General features: G+C 36.3%; 1 protein-coding gene across 1 annotated transcript; it reads right to left on the bottom strand.

The window, feature by feature from the left end:
- Positions 1 to 6,391: 6,391 nt before the first annotated feature.
- gnai1 (guanine nucleotide binding protein (G protein), alpha inhibiting activity polypeptide 1) lies at positions 6,392 to 25,733 on the bottom strand. Its single transcript, XM_026209862.1, has 9 exons — positions 25,315 to 25,733; positions 15,414 to 15,456; positions 15,183 to 15,324; positions 14,725 to 14,882; positions 11,748 to 11,876; positions 9,689 to 9,818; positions 8,492 to 8,645; positions 8,133 to 8,340; positions 6,392 to 7,447 (listed from the first exon to the last, which is right to left on the bottom strand). The coding sequence occupies exons 1-8, from the start codon at positions 25,430 to 25,432 to the stop codon at positions 8,150 to 8,152; spliced, it is 1,065 nt and encodes a 354-aa protein (XP_026065647.1). The 5' UTR covers positions 25,433 to 25,733; the 3' UTR covers positions 6,392 to 7,447; positions 8,133 to 8,149.
- Between the last annotated feature and the right edge of the window lie 723 nt (positions 25,734 to 26,456).

The following is a 26,456-nucleotide window of genomic DNA, read 5'->3' as shown; positions in this document are numbered from 1 at the left end:
TAGCTTTTATTCTAACTCAGCATGTCTTTTATCAGTATAACAGTATAATAGAGAGTTTTTAGTCCAGGATCTAATGTCACGAAGTGGAACAATCGAAGCCACACGTCCTTTTATAAATGATGACCTTACATGTAAAATTGAGATAAGCACAGAGAACATGACCAAAACAAAAAAAAAACAATCTCTGAAACCCTTGTAGGAAGACTGTTCATTATTGTCACAGGACTGTGCAAGATGTGCAGGACACGAGATTAAAGCGATGGGCTTCCTGATAGTGGTCCACAATCTGTTGTCCGTGTAAGCTCAGCTGAGAAACTCGAAGCTGAAATCAGTCATTCTGACAGGAGCCGCCTGCTTGCCAGGAAGTAAGAGCACAGTGAACCCTCGTGTCAGTCCTGTGGGGGCGTTTCCTAATCCAGATCCTCCTGCTCTCCAAACCAGCAGACCTTTGACAAGTTTGTTAGGGCTCTTTAAAAGGCTGTTTCCCAGGGGGCTGGTTGAGCACTCTTCATTCGGTGTTAATAAGGGTCGCTCTGCTTCTTGGCTGAATAGACAGACGTATCTGATAAAGAACTTCTCGTGTGTTTGAGTAGCCTAATTAGTAAAGACGGTTCATTTAAAAGTGTTAATATAAGGGTGCATGGAAAAAACAGCAGATAGGCCTTTTAAATCTCCGTATTTGTAAAGATCTGTCTAAGAGAGGAACATTGAGACAGGACGCCACTGTCACAGAAAATGGCAGAGGAGGCATCTCAGTCTGCGATGTCTTTTCTTGTTCGTCGTCTTACATATATTTTTAGTTTGCTCTAACAAATTAGTTTACTTTCTCACTCCTGGTAACTACTGCATTTAGTCATGTACTATTACATGAACAGAGAAATAATTTAGTGCCTCACATTTCTCAATATTTAGTTAGTTAGTTTAGAAATATGTCCAGTAAAAAAGGCAGTTTCACTGTGCATAATATAAATTGTCCACTCTTACACTTACAATCATGTCAAAAGTCCAAATTGTAACCAGGAGCAAAGAAATTTAAATGAATAGAGTTAAATTATAATACCTGATATCATTTAAGTGCCTTCTACTGCTCTTTCTTTTTTTATTTATATATATATAAAATAATATTTTATTCAGAAAGGATGCGCTCCACTGATGACTGGAGTAATGATGCTAAAAAATCTACTTTGCCATCATAAATGATGTTTTAAAATATATTTACATTTATTTATTTAGCAGATGCTTTTATCCAAAAGCGACTTACAAATTAGGACAATGGAAGCAATCAAAAACAACAAAAAAGCAATGATATATAAGTGCTATAACAAGTCTCAGTTAGGTTAACACAGTACACGTAGCATGGGATTTTAAATAATATAATAAAAAATAAAAAGAAAACAGATAGAATAGAAAAAGAATAGAGCAAGCTAGTGTTAGAGGTCTTTACACATACACACACACACACACACACACACACACACACAATTGCATAATAAATTAAAAGAAAATAGAATACAAAAAGATTAGAAAGGTAGATAGATTTTTTTTAAGAATAGAATTAGAATATTGAGTGTTAAAGTTAGAGGGTCAAATAAAGATGGAAGAGATGAATATATCATAGCATCTAGAATACAACTCTAGACTGTTTCCAATGATAAATGGGTCTCTGGGAAACATATTCAGCTTCATTTTGATGACTGACTCCATGACTCCCATTAAAGAGCTTTGCCTTCCCACACAGGAAACAGCAGAGCCCCTGGGAATGAATTAATCAATCCCACAACACATGACTCTTCGTTAATGCACAAGCTTTCAGAAAAATATTAGTTTAACCATAAACACTATTTGTTTACATAATGACTTTAGTACTTAAACTAAAGTACTTGTATATTAGGTGTTTGATGTCTGCTATATTTGGCATATGTGTAAAAAAAAAAAAACTCCTCAGAAAGTGTGTGTGTGTGTGTGCGCGCGCGCGGTGAACGACTCATTCCTCGCGTGTCCTCTGGGTGGCGCTGTGACACAGGACAGCGTCTTCCACTCAGTAAATCAGAATGAGGAACTGAACAGCTCGGCGTCTTTTCATTTCGAAATTGAGAGGGTGTGAAACTGCTGATTGCTTTGACCTAACCCACAGTAAGTATTTTCCGATTGAGCAATTGGACACTTTTTTGAAACACAGTATGTTGTGTGTTAAGGGAACATTATGGCTAAGTGGCTATGGCTAAATGTATTGGCAAAATGTTATCAAAATCCTGAGTTATAGGATAAAAAGTGCTTACTCACTAAAGTCACTAAATCACAAAAAATGAAGCAGCCATCATTTGAGCATAAAGTGCTCGTCCACATTTAGCATGCATGAGGAATGAATTAAGCCTGTGCATTTTTCATCCTTATAAATTAGGGAAGGAGTTTCTGAAAGCAGCAAGTCTAAATGACAAATGAACTGATTGAATATATATCTGACGGAGCTCCAGTCATTGATTAAGTGTTTAAACAGTGGCCCTGCTCTGTGTGGTCACAGTTTAATGACTGGAGGACAGATGTTACTATGCTACCTGCTCAATATTCATTAGCCATCTTCATCTGATCACATCCATTTTGTTGCAGGTTAAAATGGTGCAACCAAAGACTCTACGAGTACCAGAACCGAGCCGAATAATGGCATGATGAACATTTCTGTTTGTGTAAACACATTGTATTTTCTGTTTTCCTTGTTTACAGACGCAGGAGCGTTTGTGGGCTGCCGCTCTGCATATTAATTGTGTCTTCATGTCACAGTATGAACTCAGACTCAGAAATGTAGGCCATGCTTTGGATGATTCATTCAAGAACTCTCAGCGTTCTGCCCACAGATTCTCTCGATTCGGTAAAACAACATAAACACATGCTGCTATTTCCAGCAAGTCATCATCCTGTGATGCAATGCAGAAATATAACAGATATCCATTGTTTGTTTTCCTATTTGAGCCTGGACTGAAAGTCTAAAAAGTGTACCAACTGAAACATTGAAATAAATTACTCAATTCAGTTATTCAGAATGAATGAATTTTATTCAGCAAGGATGCTTTTTAATGGATTAATAGTGACTGTAAGAATTTTCATTGTAAAAATATATATATATATATATTTAAAATAAAAAAATATTAGTTTTTGCACAAAAACAGGAAAATAATTGCATTTGACGATTTATTTAAGTATTAGTTATTTAAAATCTTTATAATATTTCACAGTATTACTGTTAAAAATAGAAAAATAAATGCATTAAGACCCATTATGATCCTTAAAGTGCTGCTAGTGTGAGTATATGAGAAGTTCTCATCTATTTTATTGTCAGCTGTACAAAAATGATCTGACTCTTTCAAGTTATATTCATGTTTGTATGAATAAACTGTGTTTTTGTTGAGTTTTCCTAAAATGATATGAGCACTGTGCCTCTGTACTGCGTACTAAAGCAGCAAGATGTGGGAGGAATGTATGCGTAACACGAGAAATTAGCAATAAAGAGCATAAAGGGAGAGCGAGAATGAGCGCGAGAGAGAGACCAACAAACTGATCAACGAGTGGGCGACGAAATCGTTTTGTGACCCACTTGAACCGCTTGCTATCAGCTTGTGGAAAATGATAATAGCCTCTTTTCACTGTCGATGAATGTTCATTTGTTTTTAAATGGACTCTTTAGTGCTATTTCTAGGTAGCTGTTTTATGAAAATATGTGTTCAACTGACAGGAACCACATCAAAAATGGGCTCTGAGAAGATCTATAATAGCCCGAAACATGAGTCCATGTGCATCTTCACGCGTGTCACAGTGAAAACATCAGGAGCTATTAATAACAGCCCGCTGAACGTATCACCAGACCTAAGGAATATCTCTGTTGCTATGGAGTCCAGAGTGGATGACATCACGGGGCACGCGTTAATATGAAAGAAAGGCTGCTGGTTACAGGTCAAAGATATCATACACGTGCATCAAGCGCAGCTTCTTTCTTTATTTATTAGGTTTGTGCAACTTATTTCAAGTTATAATTTCTTTAGATTACCAAAGCTTTGGGTATGTAAACCGAAACGCTAATTTGTGTGGTTGGTTGTGCGGTTTCCATGTTCAAAAGCTTCTTGCTTCGGTGGAAGTGCTGTCTATTAATCAAATTAATGCTTTACAACATGTCTAATTGCATGAGAAGGTCACTAATGGAAAATCTAATGCTTCTGGTCTCCCACACTCAACTGAGTGCTCAACAATTAGACACACTCCTGATTATCATCAATCACTTTACAGTACACGAGCCACCAAAAAGTGGTTATATAACTCCATTAATATGAGCCTTTAAAAGATTTCAAATAGAAATGTTAAATTCAGGTGCATTTTGTCAAACAATTTACTCCCTCCTCACGCCATCAAAATTGAAAAAACACAATCAAATCTGTTTTGACGAATGTCTTTCTGAACTGGAGCTGTTATGTTACGAAAAACCACCTTCTGAAGCAATTTGATAAATTAATCTGAGGAACAAAGACATCTGAGTTATTGTCAAACAGCTTTGGGAGACTTAACAGAGGATGTACAGATGTCTTCTATCACACTTTTATAGTGCTTTTTTCATTTATATGTTTTTGAAACCAAGGTAAGGCAAATGGCATTCATTCTGTGCTAAATAGGTCCCTGATACTGACATTGTGCACAGGGCTGGAACAACACTGATAAGACTCATTATCACTGCTCTGCTAACTGGTTTTCACAAACACTAATATGTATAGAAAGAAGCATTACGGTAATGCTCTTTGTTCTCTGACAAACATCAGTCGTTCAGCTTATTTGTGTCCGAGTTTGTCAGCAACGCAGCTATTGTGTCAAACTGCTACATCATCATCCCCACCAGCCCACCCCCTTGTGACATCATCACTTACTTGCAGCATAATCTTTTCATCTCGTCTTGTCTTGTTCTTCCTCCACAGGCGTAAATCCTAGCATAAACCTGCACTCAAGAACGTCAGCCCTGAATCAAGTTGAAGAAAGAGAGAGTTGGATCTGCACCGTGGTTTAGCTGTCTGGGAAGGTGGGGAAATGTTCAAGTGAGTACAAAAACGAAGAATATTTACATGAGCACCAATGCTTCTAGTTACACATCATATTAGATTAGCAAGAAATTTACAGTTTTCCATTAGAAAACCTGCTTTTGGCCTTAACTTTTTGGATAAGCTGGAGTACACTTTTTGTGGAGATGGTTAAATAGCACAGGCACTCCTAGTGGACATTTAGTTTCAATCACCTAGAAATGTCCATCACTTTCTTGAAAAAAAAAAAAGGAAAAAAAACAAGTTTACTACTGATTTCCCAGTTTCAACAAAACTATGAGCACTAAAATGCTGTAGGCAATTTTCTATATCCTCCTCTACTGGCCCCCTGCCTTGTGACCTATATTCATGCCAGGTTTTCTAGATGATTCCCTACAGTAGCTTGTAATCTTCAGTGTTTCCATTTGCCCAGCTCTGGATCCAGCAACTACACTTGATGGCATGCTTTCACTATAAACGGGTTAGGAAAACACCACCCCGAGTCTTATATGAGGCAACAGTGAGCTGTAATTGTCTGAAACTTACATTAGCACTGATATAATTACATTTTTTCTTGGCAGTCAGCGAGCTAGTCATAATGTTAGCCAATAGCCAGGCAGCTGTTTGGGAATTGTTTTAGAAAACTCTCATTCAAGACTGGCTCCATTTTTCTTTGGAACAACCCCCTCCTGATGGATAAATAAAACTCCATTTGTACATTATTTTCCCATTTCACTGGGAAAGAAACTTTACAAAGTACACTGAATGTTGACTGACGAGGATATGAAGGCCTTTATATAAACATCCTAGAGACTCCACAAACCATTAGCAGAGTTAGCTTTTGCTCCAAAACCCAGTGATCTGCCTCGCTGCCTACTGTATATTGGCAGTCTCTTTCTAAACATGGAAACATTTTGGCAAACTGTGTCCAAAAAAAAGAGTCTTATTTGCTGTTTTATAGTGTAGCGATGCACAAAGCACTGCACACACCAAATTCACTTTCGAGTTTTATATTCCACTCAGGAGATTTGATTCAAAATTTATTTGAGTGGAGTTTGACGTTAGCATGAGGCTAAGCTAATAGTGTGGTATTCTGGTTCGGAAAAAATATTAGGTAAAATAATCAATTTTAAAGTACACCAATACTAATAGCAATACTTTTTGGTACAGAATGAAGTGTACTTGTACGTTGTTTTGCCAATTTTGGATTTGCTTTTTCACTGAGCTTGTTGGAACTTCATTTTGTGATTGCTTTCTCCTCGTATCATACATGTCTTTCTCAAACCAGTGAGAAGATGGGGATGAGTAGAGGGTGACAAATACTACAAATACACAACCCGGGAAGTAAATGCCTTTTATTAGCAAAATAAGGGAAATGAGTGTACAAATGTTCCCCCAATATGGAGAACACACAGAGGTGGCAGTTTTCTTTAAAATCAATCAGCAGTATCGCTTGCCTCAAACGTCTGTTTGCAGACATGATCATATTGTTGTTGTTTTATTTCTCCGTGAATCCCGAACCCCTTCTCAGTCCCTCTGTCTCTTAGTGGCGTTCCTCGTGATATGTAATTCTCCGAGCAGTACGCCGTTAAAATGGCGGCCAGTGTCTGATGACAGGTGCTCGAGAGACAGATTCCAAGTCCTGTGTCTGACAGCTGAACAGCACTCATCTCCATCTGAAGTGGCTGTTGGGTCTACTCTTGTTGCCATGGAGACCCACAGGTTTGGACCACCGCTCACTGTATTAACCATTAGTTTTCTCGACATTACGTATTATTTATATATATATATATATATATATATATATATATATATATATATATATATACGCAAACAGATAAACACAAACTCTCTCTCTCTCTCTCTCACACACACCCACATTATGCATATGTGCTCTGATTAGTAACATCCAGTATGAATTGTTTTAATGTTGGAGAGATATTCAGCAGGCTAACTCAAAGCAAATGGACAAGGACTACTGAAACGCATGCGAAGGCACGAGAACCAACAAACTGGATTGAGAAGCACAATCTTCCTCTCTCCCCATAACAACAACCGCAAAGGCAAAAAAAAAAAAAAAAAAAACACATTTTACAAGTAAAGGGGAACTCCTCTGATGCAAGAAAGCGAAATAAAAAGAAATCCATCGTCTAAAAGAAACAAACTTGTGTCAGGGTGAAAAATAAACAACATGGCTGCGACAGCAACGACTGTACGAACATTCGACACAATTCATTTTTCAATGCTACGTTTGAAAATTTCCAGAGACAGAAACCATAAATAAAGCCGACAAAAGTTGCGTAATGTACAGCACTGGTCCAAGACCAATTTTCTCCGGACTTATTCTTGCAATCTTTCTCCAACAAAATGCACGTCAAAACTGGCTTCCGTTGCACCTAAAAGAAAAATAGAAAGAAGAAAGAGTTACTTAAATGTGACAAGCCATATTCGAACAAGGCATAAAGAGTAAACTACTTACATTTAACATCATGATTAAAGAGGAGGATAAGATTTTGTGCTTATTCTTTCAGAATCAAAAAATACATTAAAAAGTAATAGTGTGAAATAATAGTATTATTACAATTGCACTTAACTGTTTTCTGTTTTAATATATTTAAAAATTATACTTATTCAGATCAAAGCTGAATTTTCTGCATCATTACTCCAGTCTTCAGTGTCACATGATCCTTCAGAAATTCAAATATGCTGATTTGGTTCTCAGGAAACATTTTTAATTCTTTTAATATCTTTGATGAATAGAAAGTTCAAGTTTTTCATCTGAATGCCTCTTTGCGGAGTAAAAATATTAATTTTTAAAAAGCTTTTGCCCCCTAAGGAGGTAGTCCGGCCCTACACTAATGCCATGAAGAATCAGTTCACCAAAAATGCATCATTCTTTACCAAAACAATGAACGAACTGAACACATGACCTTCAAACCCACATTTGTTCTGCAGTGTTTATTCCATGATGCCTCCAGGCCAAGTATGTGACTTCCTCCTCACTATGAACATTGATTATTTTGCATATAAACACACCAGCATGGCATAGGCACGCATGACTTTTACGAAGCTGATCCTCACCAGATACAAGCCAGCTTCTAGAAGAGTCCACAGTCCTTCAAGTTGTTCTTGATAATGACATCGGTCACTGCGTCAAAGACAAACTGCACGTTCTTGGTGTCTGTGGCACAGGTGAAGTGAGTGTAGATCTCCTTGGTGTCTTTCCGCTTATTCAGATCTTCAAACTGACACTGGATGTAGGCGGCAGCCTCTTCATATGTATTAGACCCTGTGAGATGGACAGGAAATATTTTCTATATGAGGAAGTGATGTCACGTGTTCCTGTGGTATAAAATAACTGGAAACAATGGTATATATAAAGGACCACTCAAATGTTTCTCTATCAGTATATTGTTACAAATCCAGTATGGGGGTCTGACCTGCGTATTCTGGATAGCAGATGGTCAGCGGGCTCTTCTTGATTTTCTCCTCAAACAGATCTTTCTTATTGAGGAACAGGATGATAGAGGTGTCTGTGAACCATTTGTTGTTGCAGATGCTGTCGAACAGCTTCATGCTCTCATGCATTCGGTTCTGCAGAAAGAGAAATTGGTTGATGGAATATAAGAAATGAGGACTTTGAGAAATAGAAAGGGGGTGTTGATTAAGCATCTTGGCTTGGAAGCAATTTTAAACACTACACAGTTAAATGTTACACAGTGAATATACACAGTCTACTCAGAGATTATTTACTGTAAAGACTACATCTTTGTATCGAGTTGCCATTCAACACAACTCAAAAGCTTGATTTATGGAATACAGACTGGGGATGGAGATGTGCTTTAGCCCATTTATCATTAAATCAATTAATACCTGTTTGAAATCCCTTATTAAAGTAGGACTGAAACTGAATCGATATGACTTTTACAGATTATGTGATAAATGCAAGAACTGGTTTTCTCGTCAGGCTTAATTTACCCTCCATTCACACATTCAAACAGATTTCATATAATAGGAGGACCTGTATACAATATGATCATTATAAAATCTAATAGGTTTACAGGGATAAAAGTGTTATGTAGCGGAATGTCCTAGTTGCTAATAACTTAAATGACAGATTGTTGCTCAAACAAAGCTATCAGAAGAAGATGACATTTACAGAATTTTCTTTTTTGGGCAACTATCGATTTTAGACCACAGTATACAGATTAACATTTTCTGTATAAAATACAGAAATACCAATGCTTGCAAGGCATTTTTTTTTCTTTTACTTTGTTTTTCATTTAATATTAATATTTGATTTGATTTAAGCTTTATTTCAGTTAACAAAAATGTTTTAATAGTCTTTTATTCTTAAAAAAATGCAAGTAGAAAGAAGACTTATCACAATTCTATACACAAATAAACTCTTAAGAAATGTAAGAAAAATATATTAATCTTTCACTGGGCATTCAAAAACGAACATTTACTACTACAAAAAAAGAAAGTTTGGATCAAATTTGCACATTTCATGCTTCCAGCTTGAACCACAAAACGTAATAACAAATTAAAGAAAGAAAACATGGATTTTCTATACACACTGCCTTGCAGGCACTGTAATTTTGTATTTTTTGAAACCACAGGAAGTACTTTGGTACCATCTCTTCATCTTCGGCCAGCACCAGGTCATAATCGCTCAGTGCCACGCAGAAGATGATGGCAGTTACACCTTCAAAACAGTGGATCCATTTTTTTCTCTCTGACCTTTGTCCCCCAACATCAAACATCCTGAAATACATGACATTTTAAAATGGTTATCAACTTTCTGTAACTCTGTTCTAAACTAGAGAGCTGCCTTACTAAGGGAGCATACTAGCTGACGTGAAACCACAGAAGTGATCGTTGTGGTACTCGCAATAGTGTGCCCCCGAAAATAGTGTCCTTATGAGACATGCACCTGAGATAGTTGCTTTTAATAGAGTTCAGTGTTTGCATGTTGCTAAGCTATTGCTGCTCTGATTGGCATAAAAATACATAACATACACAAATAGTGAGTTGAACAATAGAGAGGTCTATAGCTAAATATGGGCATAAAAACTGACGATATGTACTTCCTCTTCCTGTCTGAAACAGAGTGCAAACCAGTCCGAGACTGACACTTCTCCATTTGTCTCTCTCTGCTTCTCTTTTCTATCACTCGTGCACATGATTACAATCACACACTATCTGCACGGTTAATACTATAAAGTACTTCCTAATAGTTCAATCCGTGGATAAGCAAATGCATATGATATTATATTAAGTGTAATAAAGCTAATACATCACTATGGAGTCATATTTATCCTTGGAAAAAAAAAAAATATATATATATATATATATATATATATATATATATATATATATATACAGTACAGACCAAAAGTTTGGAAACATTACTATTTTTAATGTTTTTGAAAGAAGTTTCTTCTGCTCATCAAGCCTGCATTTATTTGATCAAAAATACAGAAAAAAATGTAATATTGTGAAATATTATTACAACTTAAAATAATAGTTTTCTATTTGAATATACTTAAAAAAAAAAAAAAAAAAAAAAAAAAAATTCCTGTGACGCAAAGCTGAATTTTCAGCATCCTCACTCCAGCCTTCAGTGTCACATGTAACATCCAGTCTATCACATGATCATTTAGAAATCATTCTAATATTCTGGTTTATTATGAGCATTGGAAACAGTTCTGCTGTCTAATATATTTGATGAATAAAAGGTTAAAAGAACTGCATTTATTCAAAAAAAGAAAAATCTTATAATATATATTCTAATAATATATTTTCTTTACTATCACTTTTTATCAATTTAACACATCCTTGCTGAATAAAAGTATTGCTTTTATAAAAAAAAAATCAAAAATTACTCACCCCAAATTACTGACCAGTAGTGTATATTGCTATTACAAAATATTTATATTTTAAAAACATAGAATCTTTTTTTTTTTTTTTTAACAAAGTATCCTAAAAGTATCACGTTCTGAAAAAATATTAAGCAGGAGAAGTGTTTCAACTTTGATAATGAATCATCATATTAGAATGATTTCTAAAGGATCATGTGATAATGATCCTAAAAATTCAGCTTTGCATCACAGAAATAAATGATAATTTAAAGTATTATAAATTTAAAAACAATTATTTAAAATTGTAATAATATATCACAATATTACATGTTTTTCTGTATTTTTGATCAAAGAAGACAAATTTTTTTTGAAGAAGAAACTTCTTTCAAAAACATTAAAAATAGTGATGTTTCCAAACTTTTGGTCTGTACTGTATGTATGTGTGTATATATATATATATATATATATATATATATATATATAATATTATATTGTTTTCCTACATATTTGAACAGTTAAAAAAAAAAAATTGTTTTATAATTTCAATGACAATTAAAAAAATCCCCAAAATTCCATTACTGTATAATACTATCATAATGTATGTACAATTATATTCTACAAGTGTACATTATGGTAATAGTGAAAAGTAAGAGATTTTCTTGCATTATTATAAGCTACTGAGAATTGGAGAACAGAAAATGTCCAAAATGGTCCTAAAATAGGCTTGATTTTTGTGCATACTATAATTTCTTTTTCTTGTGATTTTGGGTTGATTTGCCAAGAATATGTTTTGGATATATTTTTTTGAATAAAGCAACCCTGAAGTGCTCACTTAAAGTGGAGGTCTTTGAAAGTGAAGTGTGTCTCAACAATGCCTGTGGTTTTGACTCGAGTCCTCAGCACATCCTGTTGAGTGGGTATATAGGTGGCCTGTGATATTCTGTCCAAATCATTCAGGTAGCTGTGGAGATATAACAGGGAGGGAGGTTTTAGTTCAGATGAAATGAAAACGTCTTGAGTGCAGTTCGTGCTTTCATTAAATCTCTTGGCACAGAGGTCCCGACTGGGTCTCTCACAAGACGGGAATGGGTGAAGACAGGGATTTAAAATTTCAACCTGCCAAAACAGATTTTTATTCGCGTCCACTCAAACAGTTGCACAACAGTCAGCAAGGCCGTTTCCTGAAAAACAAACAATGTGTTGTCACGTCTGCCAACTGCCTACTCCATATGATGTTCATGGTCCTGTCTAAAATGGTGAGACAGAGGCTACACTTTAGCTCGCAATCTGGTAATGCTTAGTAACAGCGTAAAAACAAAATCCAAACACCATTATGCACTCACAAATATACAAATGAGACATCTACCACATACACACAAATTTGCATAGAAGCTCTGTTCCAAAACCTAGCGAGCTACCCACTTTTCTAAATGGCATCCTTATATCACGCTTCATTTTGGATGAACTGTAAACCACATTGAAATGAGTCTTTAACAGAGAAGGCAATCCCGGAATACCAGATCACTCCACACCGTACTGGTTCAGTTTGCGCAGAATGCATATAATGTGGGCACTAACCACGGAACTCGAGACACATCACACTTTCTGCACGACATAAGTGATAGATTAATTAAGAAACATATTGCGCATGTGAGAGAACCAGGTGTTACTGCACCACAAACAACTCGAACTAAAAAGCCACAAAGTTAGCATTAGGACGTACTCCATTGTGCTGAGCAAGAACTCGTTTCTTCCCCTATTTTTTACGCTTGAATCGTAGTGCCGTAAGTGTGCTCAGGCCTGTTAAAGTGCAATGTGAGTGCAGGGCAGCGGGACATTGAGAGGGGGGACAATCGTGCCTGACCACTGGCAAGGCAACTGTGCCCTAGTGTACCTCAAATAGACAGTAAGACAGCTCATTAGGTTTTGGAACTGAATTAAAGAAACTCAAACACAAACAGTTGTACGAAAACAGCACTGCCATAACAGTTCGATTAAGGGGAAAAGGAATTTCTACGTACACTTCATAACTGTTATCTCGAATTGATTTAACTTGTTTATCTTTATCACCAGTTTGATTCAACATTAAACTTTAACATACATCCACACATATTTGCATGCTTCAACTGTAGCATGTGACACACTTTCTTCTGTGTATTTCTTTTAACGTGAATATGAACATATGTGTGTATATGTGTGGCTAGTGTCGGACGGAGGTTTTCTCAGTCCAGGGCAATGGCATGTTCTAGTAGGCAGGCAGCTATAGTGGGGCAAATATTGACAAACTCGTTCAGTGAGAGTCTGGATAGGGTAAGACAGGAGATCTCAGTGTACCGGATAAAGCTGTTCGAACTTGCTGTTTTGGCAGTGGCTGGTGTTCAGTGAACAAGAAAAACAGAAGGGGAGGGAACTAGAAAAACAGAAGGGGGAATGAATGGTTGAGCACCCGAAAAGGTGAACAGACTGAGAGAGATAGGAAGTGAGGATGGTATGTGAGGTAGACAGATAAAGAAAGATAAATAAAGAATGGCTGTGGAGGACAAAAACAAAAAGCTATGAGGTGATTCATGTTCGTCTCAACTTGGTGAAATGTGAAACAGCCCTGCGGAAAGCAAAATACTGTGCGACTTGAAAAAAATCAAAGCCAGTGTGGGCTTTCAGTCATAAAACGTTACAAATTATTTTTTTAATATGTAGCTGTGTTGAGTGGAATTTTGAGCCAATGAGAATTCAATGTGGGCGGAGCAATTAAAACACCGTGAAACAGTGTCTGCCCACTTTTTTAACTGCCTTGGTTCCAGAAGTACAAGACTCTGTACTTAACGGCTTCAATCCAGGAAAACACTAACAGGCCCATTGTGAAAGATAGAATCAAATTAAAACATAAATTAGAAAACCGTTCATTTAAACACTACATGTATTGAAACAACATATTTTACATTTATTGCACAGTAATCATATACATGCAAATATTTAAGCCGTTTGACAGTGTAAGGCGACTGACTACGTCATTCATGGGAGTGTTAAAGTGTTCTTTTGGTGTGATTTGCTTCTGATCAAAATCATGGGTAATGTTGTTTTTCTGTTAAGCAGGAATTCCACTATTAAACATGATTATAAAAAAAAAATGTAGGCTGATGGCTTCAACCGAAGCATATGCCATTGATTAACAACCTCAGAAATCACAAGTCTCAAATTAATGGTTTTTAAGTTAAGGTAAAAAATCTATTCTCCTATGGAAAAAATGAATGGGATTTTTACTTTTGGAACCTGATTGCTGTACTCTATAGAAACCAAATGACTCCCAATGTCACAAAGAACAGAGATCGCCGAGATGTCCCAGAGGAAATCTCCAACCAAGAGGTTTCTCAATTACGTTTGATTTAAGAGCCAACTTTGACTCTTAAATCTGTTAGAAGTCATAAAAGTAAGAGTTACTGTAAGACTTAAATCATGCATATAATGAAAATTGGATACCATAGCTACTAATATGGTTTTTTGAAAGAATTTGTTGAGAAATGTTGAGGTTGATTGCAGGCTTTGTTGTACGGGCAAAGCCGAGTACAGTTCTATACATTCTGAAACCCTAGAAGAGACACAGATTACTAAGGTCATTATCGTAGATGCTAAAGTTTCAGTTTGCTCTCAAATTGAAATATTAAAAAGATCTCGGATGTGATTCATCACATAACATATCGCTTCACACTTGGTTAGAATGTGGTGTAAGGTGAAGCAGAGAACATATATGCAAAAAACACATGAAAACATCATGGGGGCTTAAACGGCTAGAGGAAGACAAAGATACCCACTATGCTGCTGAATCATTGAGCTGGTACTCTCTGGATCGACTGAAACAGGCCTGCACTCCACTGTCCTTCCACAAACGCTTTATCACTCCAGCCAGCTCTGCTGTCATGAAACCCTCCTCAGCGCTGCCCGCCAACACAAACAACTGCCTCGCATCATCCTGAGACACAGAGAGTACAGCAGCTTTCAATTCTTGCACACATTCAATTAACGTTGTCCTGTTTTATTGCAACAAAAAAAAAAATCTTAAAATTTCTTAAATTAAGTGTATTTCAAGTGTACTATTTTTCATCAACTGCAACATTGACTATCAAAGGCAATTCATTTAATTGAACTTCCAGCTAGCATACTGACCAGTACAATTTCTCCTGTTCATTCACATTCTTGTAGTGTCTGTGAATCTACACAAGTGGGCTGTAGGTGACATGAAGGGCACCAGGGCACCAATCCTGTGACTCACCGCTCGTGCTGCGTCTCCGAAATCGATCTTAAGTCGGCCCATGGCACGAATGATGGCGATGATAGACTGAATAGTGTTGCTGTAGACAACAGCTTTGTACTGTTTGCACTCCTCCTCCGAGTAGCCTGCCTCGTGGATGATTCTATGTAGAGAGATATGAGTAACCAATAAATCATAGTCAGACTAAACCTGAAGTCTAATTAGATTAGAAAATGAAAACGAGTTACTTACTTCATTTGTTTGACTATTGTACTCTTCCCAGACTCTCCAGCACCTGTCAAAGAGCAGTTGCGTAAGAGATAGCTTACGTCTACAAACAAAACAAGAAGTGCAAGCGTCTAGACATAGTGAATTTCAAGAACAACAGTGGCTTAATGAAACTCGTATGAGCCCCACAAGACAGAAAATGAAAATAAAAAAGATGCAAAAGCCTGACAGTTTCATCTTGACGCTTTGTTTCCGAGGGGCCCCCCCTGAATTTTTAAAACCCTGTCGAGCGATGTAGACATGATCCTGAAAATACGAGATCTAAGACAGTGAACATTGTTGTACATAGTTGTTCTAACACTTTCATTATTTCATTATTGCCTATGAATATTTCATTGACTTCTCAGAGTGGTGCTTGAAGGAAAAACATTTCTCACATTTACTCCCTGGTGTCATTCCACGCAACTACAGCTTTCTATCTTCAGTGATGTAGTTTCAAAGAATGTTTATGGAGTCGGGACAGTCGCAATCTCCATCCTCTTTCATTGTATGAAAAAAGCAGCGTGAACATTGTGCTAAACTTCTCCTTTTATGGTTTATAGAAGAAAGAAGGCCATACGGCTTGACAAGAGAGTGAATAAATAAAATGCTGAGTAGATAAAATCATCAGACCACACCTGCTGGTTCAGTTCCGTGTATGTTTACAAATGTGCACTGCTGGTAAACTCTGTCAGCCTTCTACTGCTGCATTGATTGGTTCAATAATGGCTCCACTTATAAAATCCCATTTAACCTGCTTATCTACTGGGATATCGTTACCTAGCACAGAGACCGGAAACTCCACTGCTATGTGTGTGTTGTCTTGACCTGAACAGAAAGTTGAATGTGCGTGTCTCGCTTTGTGTCCGTCCGGCAAGCGGGAGAGCAAAAGTTTTTCACCACAGTCAAAATGTTGTAGCTTATTTGAAAGTCTAAATTCCAACAAATATGAACCGAAGCAGAATATTTCTGTAAATAAAACGAGACTTTTGGAAATGATTACATACATTATTTTTCAATACATTTTTACTTTTGTATGCTCTGGAGTTATTGGAAATGGTTGAATCAGATTAATTGGAAAATAAATTATAAGTAGCCACCACTGGAATCATGGTCCATGAATAAATGCATCTGTAATGATAGTATGTACAGTAATAATAAACATTGTCACAGTCGCAAAAAAAAAAAAAAAAAAAAATTATTAGCTTTTTTTATTTTACAATATCAGTCTTTTAGCATTACACTAGCATAAAAATAATAATAGGCATTATATTATTATTATTATTATTATGATTATTTCGTCGTAACATTGAAGTAGGCTATTATTGATAACAGCAAGGCTATAGACTGGATGACAGCAGTTGTTGTATTGGAAGTGTCTACCCGGCTTTTTTCCGAACAGCAATTTTAGCTTCGCAATAGAATATAAAAACAACTAGAACAAAAGATCCTAGACGACAGTTACGTGCATCTTTAACCATTGGGGAAAAAAACGCAAAAGCAGAAATTATACGCGGTCTGTGTATAATGGCGGATTTGTGTTATTTATCTCATTGTCTTATCTCATCTTAAAATTATCTCAGTTTAAAAAGAAAACATTTTAGATTTTAATTCAGCTTTATGGAAAAAATAAGGTATTTCCACCCTTATGTGTTTTGCTCCCTGTTATCAGTGTGTAAAATCAGCTCCTGCCATGGAAAACAAAACAGATGTTTCATTTCTATCCAACTGTTTTTAAAAGCCAAAACATTATTACACCTGTAATGCAAGAATTACGACAGGTTGTGGCGGAATATTAAACCACTCAATCGGAAAACAGAGGTGGTATGTTTTTATAACAAGAAACTGTGTGAGCAGTGCTGGAAACAGCCCTTCAGGGCTAGAGCAACCTGGGAGAGATCTTAATAAAGCAACGGACAAACCCAGAGAAACGTGCCACTAGAGGAACAAGGTGCGAGCCAGTTTCTATTCGTGAAAATGAACTGTGAAGGAGCTGTGAGCCATGGCACAATTACACTCATCTAGCTTTTGTCTGTTTGACGCATAGCCGAGTCCGGACTCTTATCACACTGCCATAGAAACCAGGCCTGTTTCTGAGGACATGCTGCCAAACAGGGCCCAGATACCTCATATGCATGCCTTTCCAGTAATGCATGATAATCCCTATTTGTCATAGTAACTTGCTCTTGGCTTCCTGCTGATTGTATGCAAAAATGCTTGTGCCAATTTACTGTGGCAGATAAACCTCTTCTCTCTGATCGTTGTTTCTGGCGGCCCATGTTGTGTGGTCAAAGGTCTGGATGTAAATATGCAGTGTAAATTGTTAGAACTGTAATGATTTGTTGACATAACCATCTAGTATGAAACAAAAAAAGGGTGTACATTTAAGTCAGTCGTAAATTAGTAATTTATTTACAGTAGAAGATTTAAGCTGTGCTTTTTGACAACATCAAGATTCCAAATGGGAGAAATCATCAGATAAAGCTTCACTTAGTTTGCCGTTTAGCTGCATGGTAGTAAAAAATGACTACAGCTCCAAAATTAGATCGTTTATGAGAAAATGTCAACATTCGACAAAACAGCTGATTAATCTGCCTGGCTGATAATTCACTGCATCTTTTGTGGACTGAGCGAACCAAGCAGTTCCTCACGAGAGAACACACACCATGGACACACTTGAACACCTTGTACAACTTACAAATTAGGTCAGAGTTTTGGGACGCGGTGAGCAGACCTGCTGATACGACTGCTGGAGCGTGATAAACAAATGTCAACAGATGCTGGAATTGCTTTGGATGAAACCATTTCCTTCTATGGTGTATCTCACAAAGTAGTTTTTAGGTTATATTTCACCCTAAAATTATTTTGAATTAAAAAGCATTTTTTGCCTGTTATAGATCCCATTCAAATATCTTAATAAATACAAATTTATACATTTATATTGCCTTGGAAACTAGGGATGCATCATAAATATCGCCTGATATTTAATGCGCATCTTACCGCTGATTACAGAACCAAAGATGCGCATTAAATATCGGGCAATATTTATCATGCATCCCTATTGGAAACTATTTGTATTGTGAAAAGCATTCAAATACCTTTTTTTTTTCACAACATAGTAATTATATGTCTGATTAATTAATAGACAAATAAGCAGACTTGCAAATACCAAGAAATATGTATTATTTCTGACATTTCAAAAATGACAATAGTGCATCTATCTCCTACATTTGTATGAATTTCTACGGTTGAACCCAAAAGAAGATATTTTGAAGAGTACTGGTAAATAAACAGTTGCTGGTAGCCACTGACATCCATAGATTTGTTTTTCCATACAGGTTTGGAACAACGTGAGGGTGAGCTATCGCTTTAATATATGAGGGGGAACCTCTGACACCATGACTACTACTTTCTGGACTTTCAAGGATGCCTCTACCCATTTTTGTACAGTTAGCAATTGATAACAGACTTGCATCACTGCCCTATCTGTGAAACACAACTCCAGGGTGTCTCAATACACTGACACCATGTGACAACTTTAATGCAATGCTTTGTCGCACTGCCCGGTCTTATTAGATTACAGCAAACACACGCTCCGTATTACATTACACACTTTAAGCCCTTCCAATGAACCTCATACGCAGATACATTTTCACGTCTTGTTTTTGCAGGTGAGATCAGTTAGCATTTCAGAATATTCACTAGCAAATTCATAAAGATGACGTGTGTGATTTGTAGTGTAGTAATATGCATTGCTAAGAAATTCGTTTGGACAACTTTAAAGGCAATTTTCTCAATATATATATTTTTTTTTTTTCCAACCTTAGATTCCAGATTTTCAAATAGGCCAAATATTGTCCCATCCTTACAAACCATACATCAATGGAAAGCTTAGTTATTTTGCTTTTTGAGACTTAAGACTGGTTTCGTGGTCCAGGATCACACATATATGCATCTTTTAAGTGAATTTTTTTTTTTTTTTTTTTTTTTTTGATGCAGATTGTGCCTGTAAATTTATTTACTAATCAGCCAAGTAAAGTTATTTTCCTGGCAGACACATATGAGAAAATTGCAAAAACTTATGTCATAATCTTGGTAGCATCAGTAAAAAGGGGTTGAATATAACAAACAAGAAATCGGAAATTTTGACATGTATGGAGTTTTTCTAAATGTATTACTTGAATTGTCTTATAAATGTCTTAAAAATGTATAATAACTGTATTGTTTGAATTATTGATCTTTTGTTTTGTTTTTTTAGAAATGAAAATTTAACATTTGATAATACGTAAAAACTGCTTAATTTTAATGTAAAATATCAAATCATACATCTATATAAAATTCAGAATTTAACTTTTGTGAGACCAACTGAACAAAATTCTAACCAGCACCTCGTCTACTATTGGTCGAAAAACAGTTAGCCCCACCCCGAACTCACGCCATTGGTTGAATCATAAGTTGACTGCTTACACAAACAGATCAGATTTGAAAGCACCACAGGGTCAATGTACAAACAGCTTACTTTTGCAGAAAAAACAAAATGAAACGGAAAGAAAATACACACTTTTCCTTTAAATCCCAAAGCACACTCTACAGTAGCTACTCTATTACTTTTAATAACAGCTCAATGTAAACATTTGACCGGGCAGCGACATAGATGAACAGACACCTGTAATTGGAAAGACTCCTTCAGAAGGAAAGAGAACAGGAATAGAGAGGCCACATTATTTTAATTATGTCTCACCACAGAGGCCTGTAGCCCAGGGGGACTTATCAATGTACCCATCCATGAGAACGCCAGCAGGAAACACAGAGCCTTGCAGATGCAAAGAGTTTATTAGATGACCCAAGATGAACAGTTTGTTCTTTTGGAGCCCAATAAAAACAAGATGTGAACTCTCATTTGAGCACGTAAACACCTAATGAGGATTAACAATCACATTTGGTATTCCCAAAACATCATCTACTGAGCTGACTCATCAAACAGCTGATGCTCACAGGAGTTCTTTGGCTTTTTCATTTGTAAACTTCTTCATTCTCTTCTGCAGGGTTTGGATTAACCTTAAAGTCAAACTGTGATGGCGTTAAACTGGATTTAAAAAAGGATGTGACTTGATTAGGTCAGGAATTGACTTAAAAGTGATTTTACAAAAACTTAGAATGCCTAAATAGGAAGTAAATCAATTTAAACTTGTAATTATAAATAGTGCATATTTACACGCCGACTCCAAAATTGTTACAATCAAAATAAAGGAAGCGTGTTTTATAATATATTGATTTTTAATAGACTTTCAAAGACAGCAAATATCACAGGCCGGTATCACAGATAGGGGTGCCAATTCATTCATTTATAAATCAACAGAATTTTTTTTATTCTTGGTAAACAAATTATTTTGTATAAATCATTTTATTTGATTTTACCAATTATATTTTAAGATTAATCTCTTTTTTTATCAATTTCTAAGAATGAGTAAATAGTCATTTATTATATTTGAAAAGTGAATAATATTATATTTATTGTATTATATTTTAAAAGTCCTATATTTGAAAGTCATTTTTTTGATTAGCAATTTTTTATGTAACAGTACAGTATAACCGTACACATTAATGAATGTGTTTATTTCCTCAGCCCTACAAAATTGTTATCAGCCGAATAGGAAATTCTTTTCAGAGTTGGAGAACGTGAACACAAAAGGACATGTCAGCCAGAAAAAAGAAAGTCATCATTCACATGCACCATGAATAAATGGTGACTGAGGCTGTCGATCACTGACATTTTTCAAAATATTTCCTTGTGTTTGAAGGAAAAACAAATCCAACATACGGTCATTTTTGTTTCTGTGCTGACTTTAAAAGGCATTACAATACTACACAAGTGAAAAACACTCAAATGTGTTGAAGTGCTTTGTGATGGTAATTTATTGAACTGACCCTCTGATGACATCACCGGTATGCACATCAGAGCCTCTTAAAAACCCTCAAACGGTGACGCGTCAAAAGGCCGATCTATGCTTTTGCTCACCCACACAAACAGCTACCTTATAACAGATAATAACACCATACACCAGCTTTGAAAAATGACCAAGATGAAAAAGCTTTTCCATGACGGATATATTCTGCACTGAACACTCTTCTTGATTCCTTGTGTTTTTCATTAAAGGAGATATTCAAGGGTATGGTGATGCTAGGGCTGTGCAATTAATCGAAAAAACGATTCGATTTCAATTTCGGCCCTAACGATTATGAAAATACAATAATCGAGATAAAATGATTATTGCGCTCCATTCCGCCCCCTTTGCAGCGATGCGTTTGTTCATGCATAAAGCCCAATTTATATAGTATATTTATTCATGTTTTTAAAAGCGTGAAAGAGAACTTGCAGTGCTCCTCAGGAAGAGATATAGCCTAAGCCCAGAGGCGGAACACAACTCGGACATGTAAAGTCATCTTATAGCTCAAAAATGTGTCAAAATGTTGCGCTTGGTGATTTTTCATATATACCTTTGTTTGCCATGTAATTAATGAACGTAAAGACTTGAGAATGAAAATATGCGTGTAATGGTCATTTGGATCTGTGCAGCTCTTAAAGGGACAGCGGGCTATGTTTTATTTTACATTTGATTATTCATTTCTGTAGGAGGTTGTACCACGCTACATGAACCTTTTCATATAAAATAAAATAAATACACATCAGAGCCAAACTGAAATGAGACATTGAATAGTATAGTGAATAAATAAAATAATAATACTGCTCGATACTTGCATGAAAAAAAAAAACATTAAAGCACAGTTTGTTTCATTTGTGTCTTTTTATTCTGTTGTATTTGTCTTTGTTTTAATTTCTGACAGTTTAATTATTTTCAATAATTTTCAAGACTTTTTTTTTGTTTTTTTTGAAATTCCGCTGGCCTCTGCAATGTAGATGTCATAGCAACCTTAATTAAATTAAATTAAATGTATGTATTTACAGGAAACAGATATTTAGATATTGATCGCTATATTTTAAATAAATCACTCGTATAAAGTTTTGGTCATATGGCTCCCTCACAATCGTTTTAAATAATTGTGATTCCAAAATTGACCAAAATTATCGTGATTATGGTTTTTGCCATAATTGAGCAGCCCAAGGCGGTGCATCACAGTAGTGTTTCTGTGTGTAAGTGATCAAGAGAGAGATGGTCTGAGCGGTTTACATAGACATTAGTGCTGTTACATTAGATCCAGTCAGTTTGCTTTCATCCCTGCAGCTCCACACACACACACACACACACCTCCGCTGAGACCAGCTGTCCAGCAATCAGTTGGGTTATCACACACAAGCTTCAGGTTATGATCCGCAAAACACCACACCCTGATCTCTATGGTGCACAAACACTAGCCATTTCCTGCCGAAAGCTGCTAAAGCAACATCTACTGAAAATCAACCAAACTGGAAAAAAGAGACGGTGTCAGTGATAGACTGATACATATCAGCCAAAAAATAATAATCGGTCAACATTTAGCTAATTTGATATTTCAGCCAAAAACTGCACTCACTTTGCTTTGGAACAGAAATGTTAATTTTGTGTAAATAACCAGAGACAGCCTTGTTAATGGACCGACCTTTTGTTTTTTAAAAAGCATAATGTGTTTCTGGTTTTAGATATTTTTTGTAAACTTTGAGAAAATATTGTCTAAATAAACTAATCACCTGGTAACATTAAATCAGATTATATATTTTAGTTTACATGTAATTGATAATGTACAGTCGGGCGATCAATACCGCAAAAGATTCCATTTGCTTATTTTGTATAAACCACCTGAAAACTAATTTAAATTATCATTAAATATTAATATTTAACTATAATTTATGTATTTGTTATAATGTGAGAAAGAATATTTAAAATAGTTCACCAGCGAATGCAAACATTGACCAATCAGTACAAAGAGCTACATGATAATTCAACTAAGGTCACCACTGAGAATCGACACTAAAAGAAAATCATATTTGCTCCACCATAAATCATTTTGAGCAAATCTGTTATGTATGTATGATAAATTACTTTCATATAAATCTACAAGATTACTGTCCAAAAAAGCCATAAAAAATCTCATATCTGCCCATGAAATATATAAAACGTCTCTTTTTTTCTAATGGATTGGATTTCAAATATTACTGGATCTTGATTCTTATCACAGTTGAACCGCTTATTGAAATGCTCATATTACACCATTTTGAAGCCAAACATTCGGCACGTTGAGCGATTGCTTCATCGTGTGAGTGTTCTGGCTGTTAAACCATGTCAGGTGTCAATGCACCCCAGTGTAAGACTCACGGGCTCGACTATGACCCTGTGCCCGGTACGGTTCTGTTTTAGACAAACAGATGAAGTCACCAAATCCTCCATGTGCTAGTTATTTCAGCAAACCAAAGAGGCTCCATATTTAATGCTCTTAGAGAGAGAGAGAGAGAGTGTGTGTGTGTGTGTGTTGGTTCCTTCCTTTCACCAGACTCCATTGGTGCCACTGTTATGGGTAATTTCCTAATTTGAACACATTAAGTTTGTGTGTCTGTGTGCATCTGCGTGTTGCCTGGAGACGAGTGGCAGCATTTGAGACACCATCTCGCTAGCATCTTAGTTGAAGCAGCGTGTACTGAGGTCAAGATGACTGCAGATTCAAAATAATTCAAAAGAAACATCATGAGAAACGCAAATGATGTATCTCTTGACTGGTTTAGAGTATGATATCTAGCAATCTTTTACCTTCTCGCGCTCACTGAAGAATGGAAAACTATTATTTTGTAGCCCTTAAATACATCACAACTGCTGTTTCATAAAAAGGCTGTAAACTAATATTTTATAGCAGAACAATAATAAATTGCTCATGACAGTAAACAGTTTATGAATAAATGAGGTCTAGTGTTAGTAATTATAGACCAGGATTAAGGTTAGATAGTTGGGGTTAGAAAATAATTGATACAGATTACCAAGACTCAACACAAAAACAGTAAGGCATATATATATATATATATATATATATATATATATATATATATATATATATATATATACATACATACACACACAATTGCATTGTACTGTGTTCTGTGTATGTTGTTTTGTACTAGTGACAGCTATATTTTCAAAAATCTGAACTTGTAACATTTACATTTATTTAATATTTGGAGGTGGATTCGATATGGGCGGAATTTAGGATTCAGTTGATGATAAAAAATTGGGGTTAGTTAGACAGTAACATTTAATGAGATTAGTTAGTTCGGGTTTGGATTAGGGTTACAGCAGTCCAGAAATCACCCACAAATACGACTCATTTAAACACGAGACTTGCCATCATCTATCATGAAGAAAGCAACAGGTCCCCATTGACAGTCCTCTTCTATAGATGAAACCATCATCAACACAAGCAGACCCTTCAAAAAAAAAAAAAAAAAAAAAAACTTTCCGCCCATTTAAATCTGTTTCCAGGGCATCACATAGTGTGAACTGGTTTGTTTTGAGTGCACTGCGACAGTTTTCTATGACAGCTCTGTTACTTTGTGGCCATTGAGCCTACTGGGACGACCAGTAATTCCTTCTGACCAACTGTTTCACTTATTATATTTCTGAACAAAGTGAAATGTTGACCATCTCGACAGTTATCAAGGAAATAAAGCAATATAAAGATATCAAAACTATAAAAGTAACATCCCGAGTGCTGACGGGTTGAGTAGTGTAACGTTAGCCTAACGGGTGGGCATCAAAATACTTACCATTACCGCACAACCAAACTTTCCGTTACTTTTTAAATGGTAACTACAGCGTAATACAGTTTTAGTGACTGTGTAATGCAGTTGCAACCAAGAAACGAGACAGTTTAGGCCTCTCGGATGTGTTGAACTGTGTCTTACCGAGCAGCAGGAGTTTGACCTCTCTGGCCGCTTTCTCTCCGTCGTCTCTCAGGTTTCTGTCGATCATTTTACTCCTCTCCACTGCCGCCTTATCCTCCGTGCTTAACGTGCAGCCCATCCTCGCGACGATCCGAACCGTTTAAATCTCACGCGCAGTACTCAACATGCACCAGCTCTCTCCGGAAAACCACACGCCCTTCTTTAAAAAAGAAAACCGAGGGCGAAAGGGGGTCTTTAAAATCTGAAAAATCTGAGGATGAGGTCTGGCACTTGCCTTGTTTGATCCAGACGGTTTCTTTTGCCGCCGTTATTTCACCGTAAATCCCTTCAAAGGGATGAATAAAGGTCCGTAAACGCGTAGCGATCCGCTCCCCAGCGCGTCAGTCCTCTTTGACGAGCTCGCGCTGCTTCCTGTTCGCGTGCATGCAGGCGCGTTCACGTGTGTGCGAGGCGTTCGGTCGAGACGGGGACGCGCGCTTTGCCTCAGCATCAGCAGTAAAAGGACATGAATGATGGAGGGCGCTGGTGGAGCTGGCATCTCTTGATGCCAATGAACTGCTGCTTTGCTCTTCTCATGTCCAGTGTCAAACAGACTGACAGGATGAATGGGAGCTTGCTCTTGAATGATTGTTGTGGGGTTCAATCTTATAATGTAAGATTACAATGCAAGGAGTTGTACAACTTAAATATTGTTGGATTCGTGTACTTAAGTAAATATCTTGGGTGAATTTATGTTAAGCTGTCTTAATGGCCGAAAAAAACAGCCATAACTGTTAGTTAGCCTACTTTTTTCGATTAAAATATCAAAGCGATAGATTTCTTAAATAGTTTCTAGCCAAACCCTATAAAGCCTGTTATATTTTATAAATTAATTTCTAAGGCCTCTAAATGATCAGAATGATCAAAACTTGCCAAAAAACTGGCTACTAAATGCCTTCTGATTGATAGTTTCTACATGCATTCTAGAAAGTGTATGCATCAAATATAAAACACTAGGTTTTTGATTAGTGTTTCTATGTACATCTCCTCTTCATTTTATTGCATTACTTTTCATTTTCTTTTTTTGGCTACAAAAACTTTAATGTTCACTTTGCTCAGTTTGAATGAATAAAAAGGATTGGATGAATAAAGGTTTTTAATTT

Source organism: Carassius auratus, chromosome 29, assembly GCF_003368295.1.
Source record: "Carassius auratus strain Wakin chromosome 29, ASM336829v1, whole genome shotgun sequence".
NCBI lineage: Eukaryota > Metazoa > Chordata > Actinopteri > Cypriniformes > Cyprinidae > Carassius > Carassius auratus.
The sequence above is the reverse complement of the archived record's forward strand: the minus strand, read 5'-3'. Positions and strand labels throughout refer to the sequence as shown.